Source organism: Pongo abelii, chromosome 18 (assembly GCF_028885655.2).
Source record: "Pongo abelii isolate AG06213 chromosome 18, NHGRI_mPonAbe1-v2.0_pri, whole genome shotgun sequence".
In the NCBI taxonomy this organism is placed as follows: Eukaryota; Metazoa; Chordata; class Mammalia; order Primates; family Hominidae; genus Pongo; species Pongo abelii.
This window is the reverse complement of record NC_072003.2, coordinates 77,292,941-77,310,779: the sequence shown is the minus strand read 5'-3', so window position 1 is coordinate 77,310,779 and position 17,839 is coordinate 77,292,941. Positions and strand designations below refer to the sequence as shown.

Below are 17,839 nucleotides of genomic sequence, written 5' to 3'. Positions count from 1 at the left end.
GATCAAGACCATCCTGGCTAACACGGTGAAACCCCATCTCTACTAAAAAATACAAAAAATTAGCTGGGCGTGGTGGCGGGCGCCTGTAGTCCCAGCTAGTCAGGAGGCTGAGGCAGGAGAATGGCATGAACCCAGGAGGCGGGGCTTGCAGTGAGCTGAGATAGCGCCACTGCACTCCAGCCTGGGCGACAGAGCAAGACTCCGTCTCAAAGGAAAAAAAAAAAAAAAAAAAGGTAAACTACTGGTCACACACCTACCACCATCTTGTTTGTATATCTCACCATCAGCCCCACCTCTCGGCCCTCTGGCCATCACTTGCCGTGTCTTCTCCCATTCCAGTCCTCATTTACCCTTTGAACTTGATGCTTGCCAGGCATGAACTTCCTCACCCTTGCTCTGTCAACAATGCTGACCCAAAGCAAATGCCTCTTGCATTTTGCTGTGACTCTGTGTCTCTGCTTAGAAAAGCATCATAACATGCCCTTAATTTGCTCATAAAAGCTCATGAGCAGACTTGGGCCGTTTATAATGACAACTGGTTGCAGGGGGAGTGGGGGTCAGAAAGGGAAAAGATGTATGGGAGTAAAGCCAGGAATGGGGTACAGTCTGACAATAACAATGGTTTTGTTTAGGGTGGCACAATTATGGGCAATATTTTTGCTTTTTTTTCTATTTTCTTTCTTTTTTCTTTTTTTTTTTTTTTTGAGACAGAGTCTCACTCTGCCGCTGAGGCTGGAGTGCAGTGGCACGATTTCAGCTCACTGCAACCCCTGCCTCCCGGGTTCAAGCGATTCTCGTGCCTCAGCCTCCTAAGTAGCTGGGACTACAGGCACCTACCACCGCGCCCAGCTAATTTTTGTATTTTTAGTAGAAATGGGGTTTCACCATGTTGCCCAGGCTGGTCTCAAACTGCTGACCTAAACTGATCCGCCCACCTTGGCCTCCCAAAATGCTGGGATTATAGACGTGAGCCAACTTGCCCAGCCCTTTCTTCCTATTTTCTAAATGTTGTATATTGTAGTTATATATTTATATAACTTATTTTAATTGCAAGAAAAAATTATGCTGGGAGAAAAGGGCAGAATAAGCACATAAGCAAAGCTCACAAATACACAGATATATGCAAACACACAAATACTCATATGATCTCCGGAATAAGGATGTGGCTTGGATTCCCAGCTCTACTACCTTGTGCAAATTACCTTACTCAGTCTATGTTTATAACACACACATATCTGTGTAATGAACATAACACCTGTCCTGCCTGTCTGTGTGGGTTTACTATGGGGCTTCATCCCCACAAAGGCAAGTAAATGCTGTGCAAATAGAAGGTGTAGAGTCAGGTATAACCTCTTTGAATTGTCACCTCTGCACTTCCCAGCACAGCCTTGCATATGGTGTAGCTTGGGAGGTAAACATGCTCATGTGGAGTATGTCCAACTGCCAAACAATAAAAATGCAATGAAATTGGAGCCTAACTAGTTGGTAATTTGTAGCCATTTGGGTGAGGCTGAAAGGGAGGTGGTGAGGCTCAAGTACTGGCCTTAAAGTCAAGGGAATCTGTGCTACTATTTAGTAGAGTTGTGTGTCTTGGAGAACGCATCCGCTCTCTGCATCTCAGTCTTCTTATCAACCCTGGAAAGGTTGGGTGAGCATCACGTGGTTTTCAGCTCCTGGTCATGGGAACAGAGCTCAATCACCACATCCCCATCCTCACTCAGTTGGCATCTGTTGAGCAAACTCACTGAATGATAACACGTGTGAATGTGCTAGGGAAGCTATGAAAATGACACACATTTTGGAAGGGGAGTGGAAAGGAAGAAACAAGCTCAAGTTGTATCAAGCACCCACTCTGTGGCATTTCCATACACAGCATGCAGTTTACAGCTTACACACTGCTTGCAGTAGACTTCGAAACAGGCAGGAAGAGCAAGGGTTACAGATGCAGAAAGGTTTGAGATGCAGTGTCACCTGTCTAATCACAGAAGGTAGGAACGGATGAACTAGGGTGTTCAAGCCAATCTCTCCACTGCAAATCAGGATGCCTGACGGGGCAACGAAGTTGAAGAGCTCAGGACAAAGTCATTGCCCACTCCTGGAGGGGGTTGAGGCCTTGGTGACAAGCACAGCTTCAGGAGAGAGCCAGTCTGGGAGGTGAGTTTTGGCTCCACCACTTTTTGTCTGTGTAACCTTGACCAGGTCACTTAATACTCTAAGCCTCAGTGCCCTCATCTGTAAAATGGGGGCAATAATAGTTCTTTCCCTACAGGATTGCCATGAGTCTAGATGACCTAATGCATGTAAAGTGCTCAGCACAGTGCCTGGCTCTGGGCAGATATCACACTTTAGCCATGATTGCTACTTTGTCATTTGTCCATGGCTCTGCAGGCAGCTGCTCACTTAGAGTTTATTAAATGACTAACTGGAGCGTGGCACTTTCCTGGCAGAACCTCCCAAAACAAGCTAACAGTTTAGTAATCAGAGACTAGATGGTTGGAGGGTAAGAGGAATGCAAACACCAGCATGTATTTATCATTTGTGCCGTTCAGAGCTTCTGTTCCATAAAGCAGCTCCCACAGTATTCTTTGGAAATGAGTACAAGCATGAGGAAAGGGCACTGGTAAGCCTGTTTGCACCACAGCAGTAACACATCAGGGAGGAAACCAGCTCTGGGAGGTTTGACTGCAAGGCGATGGAAAGGCAGGGCCCCAACCAACCCACCCCTTCTGATCTGGTAACAGAGGCTGGCTCGTACTGGGTGCCAGGGCATGCCTTAAGCTCTGCACGCACAGCCTCATGATGCTTTCACAGCAACTCCACAGAGGAGGCCCTGCTATCATCCTCATTTCACAGATAGCAAAAGCAAGGCTTAGGAAAGAAGTGAAGCTACTCTCCCAAGAAATCACAGCTATAACTGGAGGAGGGGGGACTTGAACTTAATCTGGAGTTTGCCCTTTTAACCCTCATGCAAAATTTTATCTCTTTAGCCCTTTATAATTTGCAAGGCATCTCCCGTTTTTGATCATATGTGACTCGCAATTTGTTATGGATATAACTGTGTCCCTCCCCTCTTTCCCAAATATTTATATGTTGAAATCCTAACTCCCAGCAACTCCACCGTAACCTTATTTAGAAATGGAGATTTTGGAGATGCAATTAGTTAAGATGAGATTATACTGAAGTAGGATGGGCCCTAATCCAATACTAGTGTTCTTGTAAAGTGGGGGAATTTTGGAGATAGATGCCCACAGAGGGAATGCCTTGTGAAGATGAAGGCAGAGATAGAGATGATGTGTCTATAAGCCAAAGAACGCCAAAGATTGCCAGACCTAAGAGAGATGCATGGAACAGGTTCCTTCGTGACCCTCAGAAGGCACGGACCCTGCAGACACTTTGATCTTTACACTTCCAGCCTCCAGAACGGTGAGACAACACACTTCTGTTGTGTAAGCCCCTTGGCTTGTGGTACTTTGTTACAACAGCCCTAGCAAACTCATACACAACTGTTTTGGGAAATAAAGTCAGCTGTTCCTATTTTATAGGGGAGGAAAAGGAGGAAGAGAAAAATGAAGTGCTACAGGACAAACTGCTAGGAAGTGGAAGGGTTAAGAAACCCAGTTTGGGCTGGGCGCAGTGGCTCACACCTGGAATCCCAGCACCTGGGGAGGCCGAGGCCGGTGGATCACCTGAGCTCAGGAGTTCGAGACCAGCCTGGCCAACATGGCGAAACCCCGTCTCTGCTAAAAAATACAAAAATTAGCTGGGCATGGTGGCTGGCGTCGCCTGAACCCCAGCTACTCGGGAGGCTGAGACAGGATCATTGCTTGAACCTGGGAGGCAGAGGTTGCAGAGAGCTGAGATTACACCATTGCACTCCAGCCTGAGTGACAAGAGTGAAACTCTGTCTCAAACACAAAACAAAACAAAAAACAAAACCAGTTTTTTGGACCAAGTATTTGCCCCATCCAATCAGAGCTGCTTCTGCACATTATAATATGCCTTGTGTCAGCAGAGTGGTTTACAGTGTACAAGAGTTCACCACATATGGACTTAACTGATTGCACAATAACCATAAATCCTATGCAGTAACAAGGAACATGGTAGTATCCCCATTTCTAATGGAGGAAACTGATGCTCAGACCAGAGTGTGGATTCCAGAGGTGGCAGTAGTGGTAATATCCACAGCATGTTTATCTGCCAGGATGTGACCTTTTACTCATGCATTATCTGATTTAAATGTATGTTCCAAGATTCATGAATCTTGGTCTGCAGCACAGTTATCTATTTAGTCTAGCAAATAAAGAATCTGTGATTAACATATCAGTACAGATATCTTGGAAAAATCCTGAAATTGGTCCTCTGTTGCCTTTCTGCAAATAAGATATATAAAGAAATTTCTCCATCAACCTCAAAGGCAAATAGAAACTTTCCAGTCTTTGGAAACAGCAGAATCCTGGTCTGTGTCTTTTAAAACACAGCCAAGGGCAGTGTGAGTTGACTCTGTCCCTGGCTCACAAGGAAATCCAGTTTTGTGAAGTATTTTCATCTGAATGACAGGCGTAAAGGCAAGGACGAGCTTTTTCTTTGTAACAGGAATGTATTCAGAGCTGAGCTCCCAGACTCCTAACAAGGAGTGCTGAGCTGTGAATAAGCCTAATTCTGCAACACGCTGGTCTCCTGGTATAGATGAAGTTGTCTGCTTAGAACCTTGATGGGAGGTGCTGCACCAGGCTGATGAAAATGCATGCCCTGAGGCCCCAGAAATCTTTTGCAGGGCATATCCTGTGTTCTTCTCCCTTGGCACCTTGCCAAAGAGTCCCTGACCTCAAATATCTCCACTCTCTTGGGGAAATGCATTTGCAATGCCCTGTAATGACAGCTAACGTTGAGCACTTACTCTCTGTCAGTCATTAAGCTAAGTACCTTTTGTACATTAGGTCATTTAATCCCTCTAAATAGAAACCGAAGGAAGGTAGCATTATTATCTCCATTTTTCACAGGAAATTGCCCATGAACATGTCAATGAGGGAGGCAAGCCCATGGGATCTAAAAGCAGTACCTCCTAACTCAGGGTTGGGATAATGGCAAGAGGGAGGAATGGTTTTGCGGAAGAGTCAACGCCAGGGCTGAGTCTTAAAAGGTGACCAGGAATTTTGCAGGAGGATAAGGATGAGGGAAGGGCATGCAGGTCAAGTTAACAACTGGAACAAAGGCAGGGAGGCCCAGAGACTCAGGTTTCTGAAAATCACAGTGGTCCAGTAAGGCCAGAGTGATGGGTATATTCTGGCAGTTGGCGGGAGTTCCTCCTATCCCGTTTCCTCTCCCCTCCATTCAAGGTCAGCCTCCCCATCACTCTGTGCTCAGCCTGATGAACCTTTTTTCTGTCCTTGAATGTGCCAACCTCCATCTCTCTCTCCAACTTCCAGGCCTTTGCCCAGGCTGTGGCACAGGCCTGGGTCTTACCCCTGCCCAGCTCTCTTCCTCCAGGCTTCATTTCCTGCTTATATAATTGTCTGTCCACTTTCACCATCCTGGCTGCCCCTGAGCATAGGCCCAGGCTTCCTCACTTGCAACTGTGTTTGCAAAGCCCGGCCCGGTGCTTGGCGTGCAGCAGGCAGGCACTCTGTAAGCATTTGTTGAGTGGCATTAGTGGTATGTATTAGTTTCCAGTTGTTGCTACAATAAATTACCTCAAATTTAGGTAAAACTACAAAAATTTATTCCCTTACAGTTCTGCAAATCAGAAGCCTGAAATTGTTTCTTTAGGGCTAACATCAATGTGTCAGCAGGGCTGGCTCCTTAATTTTTGTGCCTTTTCTGGCTTCTACAGGCTCTTCCCATTCGCAGTATCACATCACCCTTCTTCCTCTGCTTCTGCCATTGAATCTGCTCCTCTGACTCCAACCCTCCTGCCTCTCTCTTACATAGGCCCTTGTGATTGTACTAGGTCCATCTGCATGATCCAGGGTAGTCTCCTTGTCTCAGAATCTTTCATTTAGTCACACCTGCACGGTCCCTTTTGCCATATGAGGTAACATGTTCAAATATTCTAGGGATTAGGATGTGGACATCTTTAGGGGGCCATTATTCAGCCTGTCACAGATGAATACACTGAGGCAGAGCTGTGCCTTAATTTCTTTGGTCTGTTGGGCAGCTCAGAGCAGAGCTGGGTGCAAGGGCATGGCAGGGCCTGGGGGCGTGATAGTGCTGGTAAGTTTGAGCTGCAGAAAACACATGAGGCCAGCTGGGAGAATGTGCGTGGAAATTGGAAGTGTGTGTGTGTGTGTGTGTGGGCAAGTGGCTGGGGTGATTATGTTGAACTGAAAAATTTACAATTCCACTTAAGGGAAAGAAGTCACTCAGGAAGGAAAAAATGAAGGGTAGAGACCTACAGCAAACACAGCAATTGCTTCTGGAGCCCCATTTTGCTCATCTGAAAACTGGGAGAATGGACCAGGTGGGATGGTTTTCTGAGGCCACACAGCTAGGATATTAATAAGGATTGAGGCCAGGGATCCAGAGATTCTAAGGCTGTGCCTCTTCCCCATCTCCCAAGTTCCCCTGATCCCAGCATTAAACAGCCCTTCAATCTCTCCCTCTCTCATGTGTAATATACGTGTATACTAGCATATCTATGATATCTCTATATTGGCTTTATATATAATTCATATGCCATACAATTCACCCACTTAAAATATATGATTCCATTTTGTTAGCATATTCAGAGTTGTGAAATTATCACTATCATTAATTTTAGAACATTTTTATCTCTCCAAAAAGAAATGCCATGCCCATCAGCAGTTCCTCTCCATTCTCTCCAAGTCCCCCAGACCTAGGCAACCACAAGTTGGCTTTCTAAATAGCCCTCCTCTGACCTCTGTTCCTCCTGGCTGGGTTCCGGGCATTTGTCCTGTTCAGCGCCAGGTGGGAGGCTTGTGCCGGCTGTTGGCCTGTCCTCCCTGCACCTTCCCTTCAACAACCTCTGCATTCAGACATCTGCCCCCATCTTTCTACTGACACTGCTTTCTGAAAGGTCAACAATGAGCCTGGGCCAAACCCAAAGGCTGTTTCTCTATGGACTTCTTGGCTTGTCAGCAGCAGCCGACACTAATGACCTGTCAGATGGCCGTGGTGGTTCCTTTACTGCTGCCTTTCTGTGGATGCCTCATCCTCTGCCCAAGGATGAAGGATTCACAGACACGCAGGAATAAAGCAGGGGTGGTAGGGTTCTGGTCTTTCCCACCATAGTGGAGACGCTAATGTCCGTAGCAGGGACTCGAGAGCCAAACTGCCTAGGTCTCAAAGCTGGTTTTGCCATGTATTGGCCGTGTGACCTTGGGCAACGTATTCCTCTCTGTATGCCTTCATTCCCTCATTTGTATCATAATGCGAGTAACAATTATCACCACTGGGGGTAATCATGAGGATTTAATGAGTTAATAAATGCAAGGTACTTGGCACATATAAACGTGCTATGCTAAGCATTTCCTAGTAGAATTATTTTGCTCATTCTTTTGTTCAATGAGTTTATTCATTATCCCTTTCCAAAAACTTCTATACATCAGACTTTCCTGGGGTTCAAATTTCGATCAAATTCAATGGTAAGCACGGATTATGGGTAAGTATAATCTCTCTAGAGCCTCATTTTTGCGATCTGTAAGATGGGGATAATAATACCTGGATACTATTGTGATGTTGGGAAGTTTAGATCAGTTAATACATAAAGCACTTAGAACAATGCCTAGTACTTAGCGAATCCTCTAGAAATGTTGTACTGTAGTAGCAGCAGTAGTAATAGTAGTAGCAGTCGTAGTAGTAATTATCCAGTCTTCTCTCACCTGAATGTGGTTGAGGATTTGACTTGTCTGTGGACAGCTCCACCTTCATGTCCTACTATGACTTTAAACCAAACTCACATCTAAGCTCATCAACTTTTTCACACCAGTGTCTATCCCTGCTAACTTTTAAAATGCCATTGCTGGCTTCCCTGTTCCTGACCTCCCAGCTTAAAAGACCCTTGGTCATTTCTGACTCTTGCTTCCTCTTTGTCCTTTATTTCTGATTTCCTTTCTGTCAATGGCTGAGATGGGTTTATTCTCTCCCATCCCACACCTCCACTTTGGTTGGTGGCTTACGTATATTCATGCCCCCAAAATTGCCATGGCCTCCCAGCCAGACCAGCTGCCACTAGTTCACCCTCCAAACCACTGTGTACCTGACACAACACACACAGCCTGCTTTTGGGAGAGGCTTTTTGTTGTTGTTGTTATTTAGTTTTTATTTCATAATCATAAACTTCACTCTGCAATCCAGCCAGGCATGGAAGGGAACAAGGAAAACATGGAACCCAAAGGGAACTGCAGTGAGGGCACAAAGATGATAGGATACTGCGAGCAAATGGGATGGAGGGTACTCTCCTGAGCTACAGATAGAATGGTCTGGAGGTTAAGATAAAACACAAGTCAAACTAATTAGAGTTGTCAGCAGTCAGCAATGATGACCTGCTTGCTGGTCTTGCCATTCCTGGACCCAAAGCACTCCATGGCCTCCAGAATATTCATGCCTTCTTTCACCTTGTCAAAGACCACGTGCTTGCCATCCAACCACTCAGTCTCGGCAGTGCAGATGAAAAACTGGAAACCATTTGTGTTGGGTCCAGCATTTGCCATGGAAAAGATGCCAGGACCTATGTGCTTTAGGATGAAGTTCTCATCATCTAATTTCTCTCCATAGATGGAGTTGCCACCAGTGCCATTATGGTGTGTGAAGTCACCACCTTGACACATAAACCCTGGAATAATTCTGTGAAAGCATGAACCCTTATAACCAAATCCTTTCTCTCCAGTGCTTAGAGCACGAAATGTTTCTGCTGTCTTTGGAAACTTGTCTGCAAACAGCTCAAAGGAGACACGGCCCAAGGGCCAACCATCAACCGCACTGTCAACCCCAACATAGTGGGATTGACCATGGTGCAGCAGCAGTGTCTGCAAAGCCAGGAGATATTTTAAATCCTCGCCTCACACTGTGCTCAGTGCCTCAGAAGGAGCTCCTAAATCTTTAAAGAGGGTCCATGCCAGCTAGTTGAAATCTGCCATAGTTAAGTTGGACTTTCCACAATTTCTCCTTGAGTCTTTGCCTCCTAGTTTGGGGTGTGGTATCTGTTTTGGATGCTTGGCCTCATTTATCCTCTCTGTCCCCTTCCCAGTCTGGTGCTGGAGTTGAAGTTTCTTCAGAACTGACAATCACATCGCTGCACAGCCTTGACTCGGGCCATTCCACCCTCTCTGTCCTTGGTGTCTCACATTAATCTTTTTTCTTTGAGACGGAGTCTCATTCTGTCACCCAGGCTGGAGTGCAGTGGCGCGATCTCAGCTCACTCCAACCTCCGCCTCCCGGGTTCAAGCGATTCTCCTGCCTCAGCCTCCCGAGTAGCTAGGACTACAGGTACGTGCCACCATGCCAGGCTAATTTTTTGTATTCTGAGTGGAGATAGGGTTTCACTGTGTTAGCCAGGGTGGTCTCGATCTCCTGACCTCGTGATCCACCCGCCTCGCCCTCCCAAAGTGCTGGGATTATAGGCGTGAGCCACCGCGCCAAGCCTAATCATTTTATCAAGTTACCCTGTTGTCCTCGGACAGATAAAGGTCCCTATCAAGCTCAGCATCACATTTTCTTCCTTCATTTATTCTTTCGGGCCAGTCTATCTCTGTACAGGTTTAGTGACAGCTTAGAATGAAAAACACAAATCTAATTAAACCATAGTCATTAACATGGAGGTAAAAATGCAGAAGACTCAGCGAGACTGAGGACACTTACATCCAATAAATGACTGCATTTGGGCAGCAATCTTCACTACAGCCAAAGTGAGGAAGACAAAGTTTTTCCTACCTCCCAAAAAAAGGATGATACCGTCTCATAGACTAGCTTCAAAAGAATTTTCTGCAGCGATGGAACTGTTCTCCTACAGCTGTGCTGCTCTGGGCACTTGAAATGTGCATAGGTGAAATGAGGAACAGAATTTTTTTTTTTTAAATGGAGTCTTGCTCTGTCGCCCAGGCTGGAGTGCAGTGGTGCGATCTCGGCTCACTGCAAGCTCCGCCTCCCGGGTTCACACCATTCTCCTGCCTCAGCCTCCCGAGTAGCTGGGACTACAGGCGCCTGCCATCATGCCCGGCTAATTTTTTGTATTTTTAGTAGAGATGGGGTTTCACCGTGTTAGCCAGGATGGTCTCGATCTCCTGACCTCGTGATCCGCCCGCCTCGGCCTCCCAAAGTGCTGGGATTACAGGCATGAGCCACCGCGCCCAGCCGAGGAACTGAATTTTTAATTTGACCTAATTTAAATTAGCTTAAATTTAAATACCCATATGTGACCAGTGGTACCATACTGGAGAGTGTAGCCATAGACTTTTATATAAATCATGTAAAATAGTAAAGATAATGTCTTATTTTTTTTTTTGACAGGGTCTTCCTGTGTCACCCAGGCTGGAGTGCAGTAGTACGATCTCAGCTCACTGCAACCTCCACCCCCAAGACTCAAGTCATCCTCCCACCTCAGCCTCCTGAGTACCTGGGACCACAGGTGTGTGCCACCACGCCTGGCTAATATTTTGTAGTTTTAGTAGAGATGGGGTCTCACCATGTTGCTCAGGCTGGTCTCGAACTCCTGGGCTCAAGCCATCTGCCCACCTTGGCCTCCCAAAGTGCTGGGATAACAGGTGTGAGCCACCATGCCTGGCCCAGATCATGTCTTCAATAGAACATTTAAAAAATTGTTGAGATCTCTGTTCAGCCATCTGTGTACTATGAAGTGGCAGATAGGGGAAGGCAATTTTAATCAGAGACCACAGCTGTATCTAAGTGTGAATCTTTACAGTGATCATACTTGAGGCCAGGGTGGGCCTTAGGGAAAGGAGAAGATGAAATGATGTCATGCTTCTTAGGCCCCATACTCTCCAACAGCAATCCCCCTACCCAGGATGTAAGCTCAAACTCCTCTGCCTGGCAGCAAAGGGGACCATGATTTGACTCCATTGACCAAACAAATCTTACTTCCTCTCCTCTGCAGCCAGCAACCTCCGCTTTGTTTAGCCCAGACTTTTCTCTCTACCCCACCCACTCCATACTCACTCCGACTTCTGTGATGTTGTTCACGCTGTCCCTCCTGCTTGTCACATCTATTTTTGGTAACTCCAGTATCATCCAAATCATTCCTATCCTTTCCTATCCTTCCTATACCAAGCAAACCCCACCTCATCTGTAAAATCCATCTCTCAACATTCTCTCTCTCTCTCCTTTTTTTTTTTTTTTTTGGTGAAACAGAGTCTCGCTCTGTTGCCCATGCTGGAGTGCAGTGGCACGATCTTGGCACGCTACAACCTCCACCTCCCAGGTTCAAGCGATTCTCCTGCCTCAGCCTCCCAAGTAGCTGGGACTACAGGCGTTGCCACCATGCCTGGCTAATTTTTTGTATTTTTAGTACAGATGGGGTTTCACCCTGTTGGCCAGGCTGGTCTCGAACTCCCGACCTCAAGCGAACTGCTTGCCTCAGCCTCCCAAAGTGCTGGGATTACAGGCGTAAGCCACTGTGCCTGGCTAACATTCACTCTTAACATTGTTCTCTCTTGTTTTCAAATCCAGTTGGAGTTGAAATTAATACTGTGTGATTGCATACTAAATTATTGTCTAATTGTTTTATAGATTTTATTTTTGTCTCAGACATTAAATTATAAACTCAAGGGCAGGAAACACGTTGTCTATGACTTCTGTAGATTTTACTTTCTAAAACAGGATTGTCATATAGCACATAGTAGGTGCTCAGCAATGTTACTGCTGCTTGGTTGACAAATGCAAGTATTAACATGTTGTCTATGACTTCTGTAGACTCGATATCCTAAAAGAGTATTAGCACACAGCACACAGTAGGCTCTCGACACTATTGCTGCTGCTTGGTTGAAAAATGCAAGTATTTTTTATTTCTTTTCCATCTCTAAACTGTTTGGTGAGATTAACTTTCTTCCAACTTAATGTACAGCTGCACATTTAGTATCTGGAAGCAAACCCGAGGCTGCAGTAGACCCACTCTGCTTTGTGAATTAAATTTACAATAAAGTCAAAGACAGATGGCTAAGAGGAAACTTTAATCGTCTCTGATATTATTAAATCTTCTAGTCTGAGGCTCAGAGAGCCCAAGAAAATTTTCTTTGAATCCCTGTGGGCTTTATATTCCATAGATGAAGTTATAGGGCTGGCTTGAGAAGCAATTTTGTGCATTTACCAAACGGGAGGGGAAAAATCGTTACAGTCCTTCAGAGGTTTGCAAGTAATAAGCATGTTACACTCTCCTCAAGCCCAGAAGAGCTGTGTGGGCTTGATAAATAGCCACGTTTGGTCCGACTGCAGCTCCAAACAGATGTCTGTAAATATTGCAGAAAGCCAGCAGAAAGGTGGTGGGTGTTCTTGATGAGTGGCTGTGGGTGCTGTTGTTGGCAAACAGGCTACAGCTGTCTCTCTCCTTTCTATGGAGGACTATCTTGCTACAGGAACCTAGAATTCCTTTATCTTGCTGGTGACTGTCTTTGCCATCATGGCTTCTTTTAAAAGCAGTGTTTCTCAAGTAGGAGTGGTTTTGCCCCTACTCTTGTTCCACCCAGGAGACATTTGGCAATGTCTGGGAACATTTTCTACTGCCACCGCTGGCGGTACGGGAGTAGAGGCCTGAGATGCTGCTCACCATTCTACAGTGCGCAGGGCAGTCCCTCCCTACCCAGCAAAAAAATTATTCAGCCCAAAATCTCAATCATGCCCAGGCTGAGAAACCCTGTCTTTTATTTATGTATTTACTTATTTTGAGAAACCTTGTCTTAACATAATCTTTTAAAATTATACCGTGTTCATTCATTCATTCATTCATTCATTCATTCATCTATTCATTAATTCACTCAATCAATACATATTTATTGTTAAACATAGAAAATGTCCAACTAGTCCTCTTTCTCTGTATTGGTGGATTGTTCCGTTCACACAGTAAGTATGTATTGAGCACCTATTCCATGCCAGGCACTGGGGTCTGGAATAATATAGTCTAGGTCTTCCCTCATGTAGGGTTTAAATTCTAGTGGAAGGGAGGCAAGAGTCTAAACAAGTTGACAAATAAAAGAACAGGATCATTTCAACTGGCAGTAAATACAATGGAGAGTATCAAATGGAGTAAAGGGAGAGAGAATGGCCTGGCCTGCAGTGGCTGTGCAAGGGGCTACTTTCAAGAGTGGGGCTGGGGAAGGCTTCTCTGTACGGGTCATACTGAGGCTGAGACCTGAAGGAAGCAGACTCAAAAATTGGGAAGAGGAGTGTTCAAAATAGAAGGAGCAACACGTTCAAAGGCTCAAGACAGGGAAGGCCTGGGTGGGCTCAAGGACTAGAAACATGAATGCTGCTGAAGCTTGGGTGGAGGAGGTGAGGTTGAAGGAGGAGGAGGTAAGGGTAATAGATGGGCAGGAGTCAGACAGTGCAGGGCCTTACAGACCTCAACGAGGAATTTAGACTGCATTTCAGGTATAGCAGGAAGCCATGGAAGGATTTGAAGCAAGGTTGGACATGATCTGGTTTAGGTATTTCTTGAGTCCACCCAGCTTAGACGACAGTGCTAAGAATAAAGATGGAAGAAGTATGTTCAAGGTAAAGTCCCAGACTTGCCTGCATATGATCCATGACTCAGTCAAGCAAGCTGCCAGCCTTGGCTTTCTCATCTCTCATTAGTGCTGGTCCTGAGTACCTTTGCTCTGCGTCCTTAGTGGACTCAGTCTTTGAGCTAGTGCTGACAACCCCAGCACGCATGGAGCACCGTTTCCCCCAGCACTGAGGGTTGGAGATGAGCCTTGCTGCCTCACGTGCACCATCTGTGCCTGGTCAGACCCTCCTTACTGCTAGCTGAGCTTCTCCATTGGGAGGCTTCCTGGTCTGTAGTTAGCATGCTTTTCCTATTCCTTAGCTGGATTGAGATCTTCCTTGCATATCAGACTTCTGTAGTTGCCTAGTTGCCCAGGATCCTGCCTGGCAATTTCAGCTTCTGTCCTGATGGATAACACCCTTGGAACCAGGATGTGGCACCTCCTGACTCTGAACCTATAGCAGCCCCCATGCTGCTTAGAGTAAAACCCAAATTTCCATCCAGTCCTTGCTAACCTACTCAGAGTCTGCTTGTACCATTCCCTCCTTGGCTCACAATAATCCCCCTTTGGGATTTACCAAAATCTTTTGTTCCTCACCCCTTTGTTTTTAGGGATCTCCTTTTGTTGAATTCTCTCCCTTTAGTTTCTTGCCTCTTTCATGTTCCAGCTCAGATGATACCTATTCAGAGAAACCTTCCCTCTTCAAAGTTTCTCTACAGCATGCATTCTCAATAAGCATGATATCACCCCAGTGGGATGAACATTGGCTCTTGGAAGATAAAATAAAGTTACTCTTTTAATATATAAAATACAGATATACATACAGGACATAAACACACACGTATGTGTACATACACATACATGTATGGTAGTAAAACTTCACGAGTTTATTAGGCAAAATAGTATCTAGAAAGTCTCTTTAGAGGAGCAACAATGAAAAATAAGTTAGGCAACATCGCTCTATGGAAATTAAGTCTCCCCCCTCCACTCACCAACATATATCCAAATTTATCTCTTTCCAAGAACTTATTACGACAGGCAACTACCTTGCTTATTATTGTTTATTTCAGTATTTTCTATCTCCTCCTACTCCTCTGAATGAAAACTCCATGAAGTCTTGGGATCTTGGCCATTTGTTCATCATTGTAGCTCCAGCATTTGCCCAGTACTGGGCACAAAGTAGTTGTTCAATAAATGGTGATTCAATTACCATTGTAACCAAGGGGTGATTTCAAATACTAGAACAAGAACCCACCGGACCAAGTGGACTCCTCTTGGATTTCATTTCTCACTTAAATGCTACCAGATTTGTTGGGTCCTTTTGGGCACTGAGTTCAAGTGTAAGTCACCTTCTCTGGCCCACGGACAAGTATATCTCTTAGCTTTTTTCTTGATGATTCCCAGTTTTCTCTCCTTCCTGACCATTGAGAACCCAGTAACCAGGTAGCCCAGCCCTTTCCCTGTTCCAATGAGATACGATAGTGAATACCATATGGGTGTCTGACTCACTGAATTAAAAACATTTAAAGAAAATTATAGCAATAGGCTAGCTGTTCTCTGGCCCACAGACAAGTATATCTCTTAGCTTTTTTCTTGATGATTCCGTTTTCTCTCCTTCCTGACCATTGAGAACCCAGTAACCAGGTAGCCCAGCCCTTTCCCTGTTCCAATGAGATACGATAGTGAATACCATATGGGTGTCTGACTCACTGAATTAAAAACATTTAAAGAAAATTATAGCAATAGGCTAGCTGTACTGGCAATTACACAGCAGAAGGCATGCACAATTATCTGATATGATTTAGCACTAAATTGAATCACGGTGAGCATCTGCAATAGAAAAAAGACTGGAAGGAAGCAAACCGAAATGTTAACAATGTTATCCTTCTCTGGAATGTGGACTTGCAGTTTATTTTCTCCTTATGTTTTTGGTTAATTTAGGAATTTCTGTAATGAGTATTTATTTTGTCATAAGAAACAAAGTTTTTGGTGGCTAAAGGTTTTAAGCCCATCCATGACACTGCAGTATTAGAGAGAGATAAAGGCACATTCCTGCTCCATTGATCTAGGACGAGTTGTATTTGAATATACAGTGACCCCCAAAGAGCCTTTCTAGTGGTATTTCTGTGCTTAGAGAAGCCATTGGATTTGGGCCAATGTAATCGTTCAGGCAAACAGACACAGCCTTCTTGCCAGAAGCACACCCACTAGAACTTTTGTACTTGTTATTTTTTTAAAAAGTATTTGTGACTTGCAAAAGTACAACAAAGTACTTGTACCATAAGGCACTTCCCTCATGCAAAATGCAAAACAATTAAAAAAAAAAAAAACATTCTCACATATTTTAAAATATTTTTCAGGGGCGTCATGGCTCCCTGAAGCCAAGGTTAAAAAATCTTGACTTAGGTTTCTTAGTAAAACACCTCTTAAAATCCAGGCCACATCTCTTCATTTCTTCTACAAGTAGCTACCATTAACTGACTTCCCAAATGCCCAAACCTTCCCCTTACTTGAAGGATTTTCTAGACCCTGCCTTCTCCTAGCAAGGGCCATGTGAACCAATACAACCAGTTCATGCTTCAGTATCCTTCAAGGCTCCATTAGGGGTTTTTAATGTTCTTGTGATCAAGGAATGCTTCCAAATACTATAACTTTTGGAAGATCAACTAACAAAAAGACTCAATCCAACATTAGACCCAACAATTCAGCAGTAATTCCAAAGTCCATCGTGATAGCTAATGTCTCATCGGAGCTCAAGGCATCCAGCTGAGCACACAAATCATTTTAGCTCAGAGCCACTGTCTGCTCTGACACTGATCTCTTATATACTCACAAGGTGACAATATACATGATGCCTCAACAATGTACACACGCTCTTGTAACCACAACGAATTGTAGACATCGATCAAAATTTGGTGGCCTTACCTGGGAAGGGTTTACGGCACAAATGGTGTGATGATGAACGTGGTTTGCAAATCACCAAAGAGCTTAAAGTATTTCTTATATCCAAAGTGCTATTCTATGGTTCAGGTGACTTTTAGGACCCTCATTTAAAACAAACCCATCTGGGAAAAAAATCATTTAGTAGAAGACTGTATTTGGCTGCCCAAACCTTCCTGAGTTAAAAAGAGGAGTTTATTTGCAGAGGAAAAGCACCATTCTTACCTCCTCCAGAGCCCACAAGGAGTCCACCACAGGCTTAATCTTCTTCTGGTTGTAGAGCCCTATGAGTTTTTCCACCACTCCCCGAATGAGGCCCGCCCGGCCTTGTTTGAAGAGCAGATTTAAAAGGGAAAACCCCGCGATGACTTTGTTCTCCTCATACAGCTTGATGGGGTTCACCTTCTCCACCTGCCACCACTGCAAAGAGAGGCAGTGTCAGGTTATAGGAACTCAATACCCGGGTTAAGCCTACATTTGCAGCATCGCTGATGTCATCAGCTACTACAGGGGGAGCATGGGGCTGCAGCTCAGCAGATTCCAGCTGGCCAAGAGGTTGCTCTTGGTGGTGTATTTTTTTATTTTTATTTTTTGAGATGGAGTCTCGCTCTGTAGCCCAGGCTGGAGTGCAGTGGCATGATCTCAGCTTACTGCAACCTCTGCCTCCCGGATTCAAGCAATTCTCTGCCTCAGCCTCCTGAGTAGCTGAGATTACAGGCACCCACCACCATGCCCAGCTAATTTTTGTATTTTTAGTACAGATGGGGTTTCACCATCTTGACCAGGCTGGTGATGAACTCCTGACCTCATGATCCACCCGCCTTGGACAGTGGTGTATTTTTTTAAAGCATCTATTTTGCTAGGCACTGTTGCAAGTGCATGGGAAGAAATAGATAGTGATGCTTATGAGACGCTCAGGTCTAAGTGGGAGAGAGAGCCCAAAAGTAACTACAAGGCCTCATGTAGTTGAAACATTAAGTACATGGTCAGGATCATCAGCTCTGGAGTTGAATCGTGGCTCTACAATGTTCTCTGTTATTAAGTGTAAAGCACTTGGCTCAGTGAATGGTGGTGGTGATGATGGGGTTGTTAAAGGAAGTAGGATGGCAGAGAAGTTTACACAATGTGGTGGGGAACATGATGGAGGTGGCCACTCTGACTGCAGAAGCAGCTTTCCTGGGGGAGTGGTTATGATAAGGCTAAATCTGGGGAGGTGGGTAGGGATCCAT

The 17,839-nt window shown here is 45.0% G+C and overlaps 1 protein-coding gene and 1 pseudogene across 1 annotated transcript in view; both read right to left on the bottom strand.

Moving 5' to 3' along the window:
* VAT1L (vesicle amine transport 1 like) overlaps nt 1–17,839 on the bottom strand; it is a 198,673-nt gene that overhangs the window by 79,136 nt on the left and 101,698 nt on the right. The window contains 1 exon segment of the mRNA NM_001133540.2: nt 16,836–17,030. Coding sequence (NP_001127012.1) covers nt 16,836–17,030 — 195 coding nt within the window.
* LOC103892714 (peptidyl-prolyl cis-trans isomerase A-like) lies at nt 239–8,968 on the bottom strand (annotated as a pseudogene).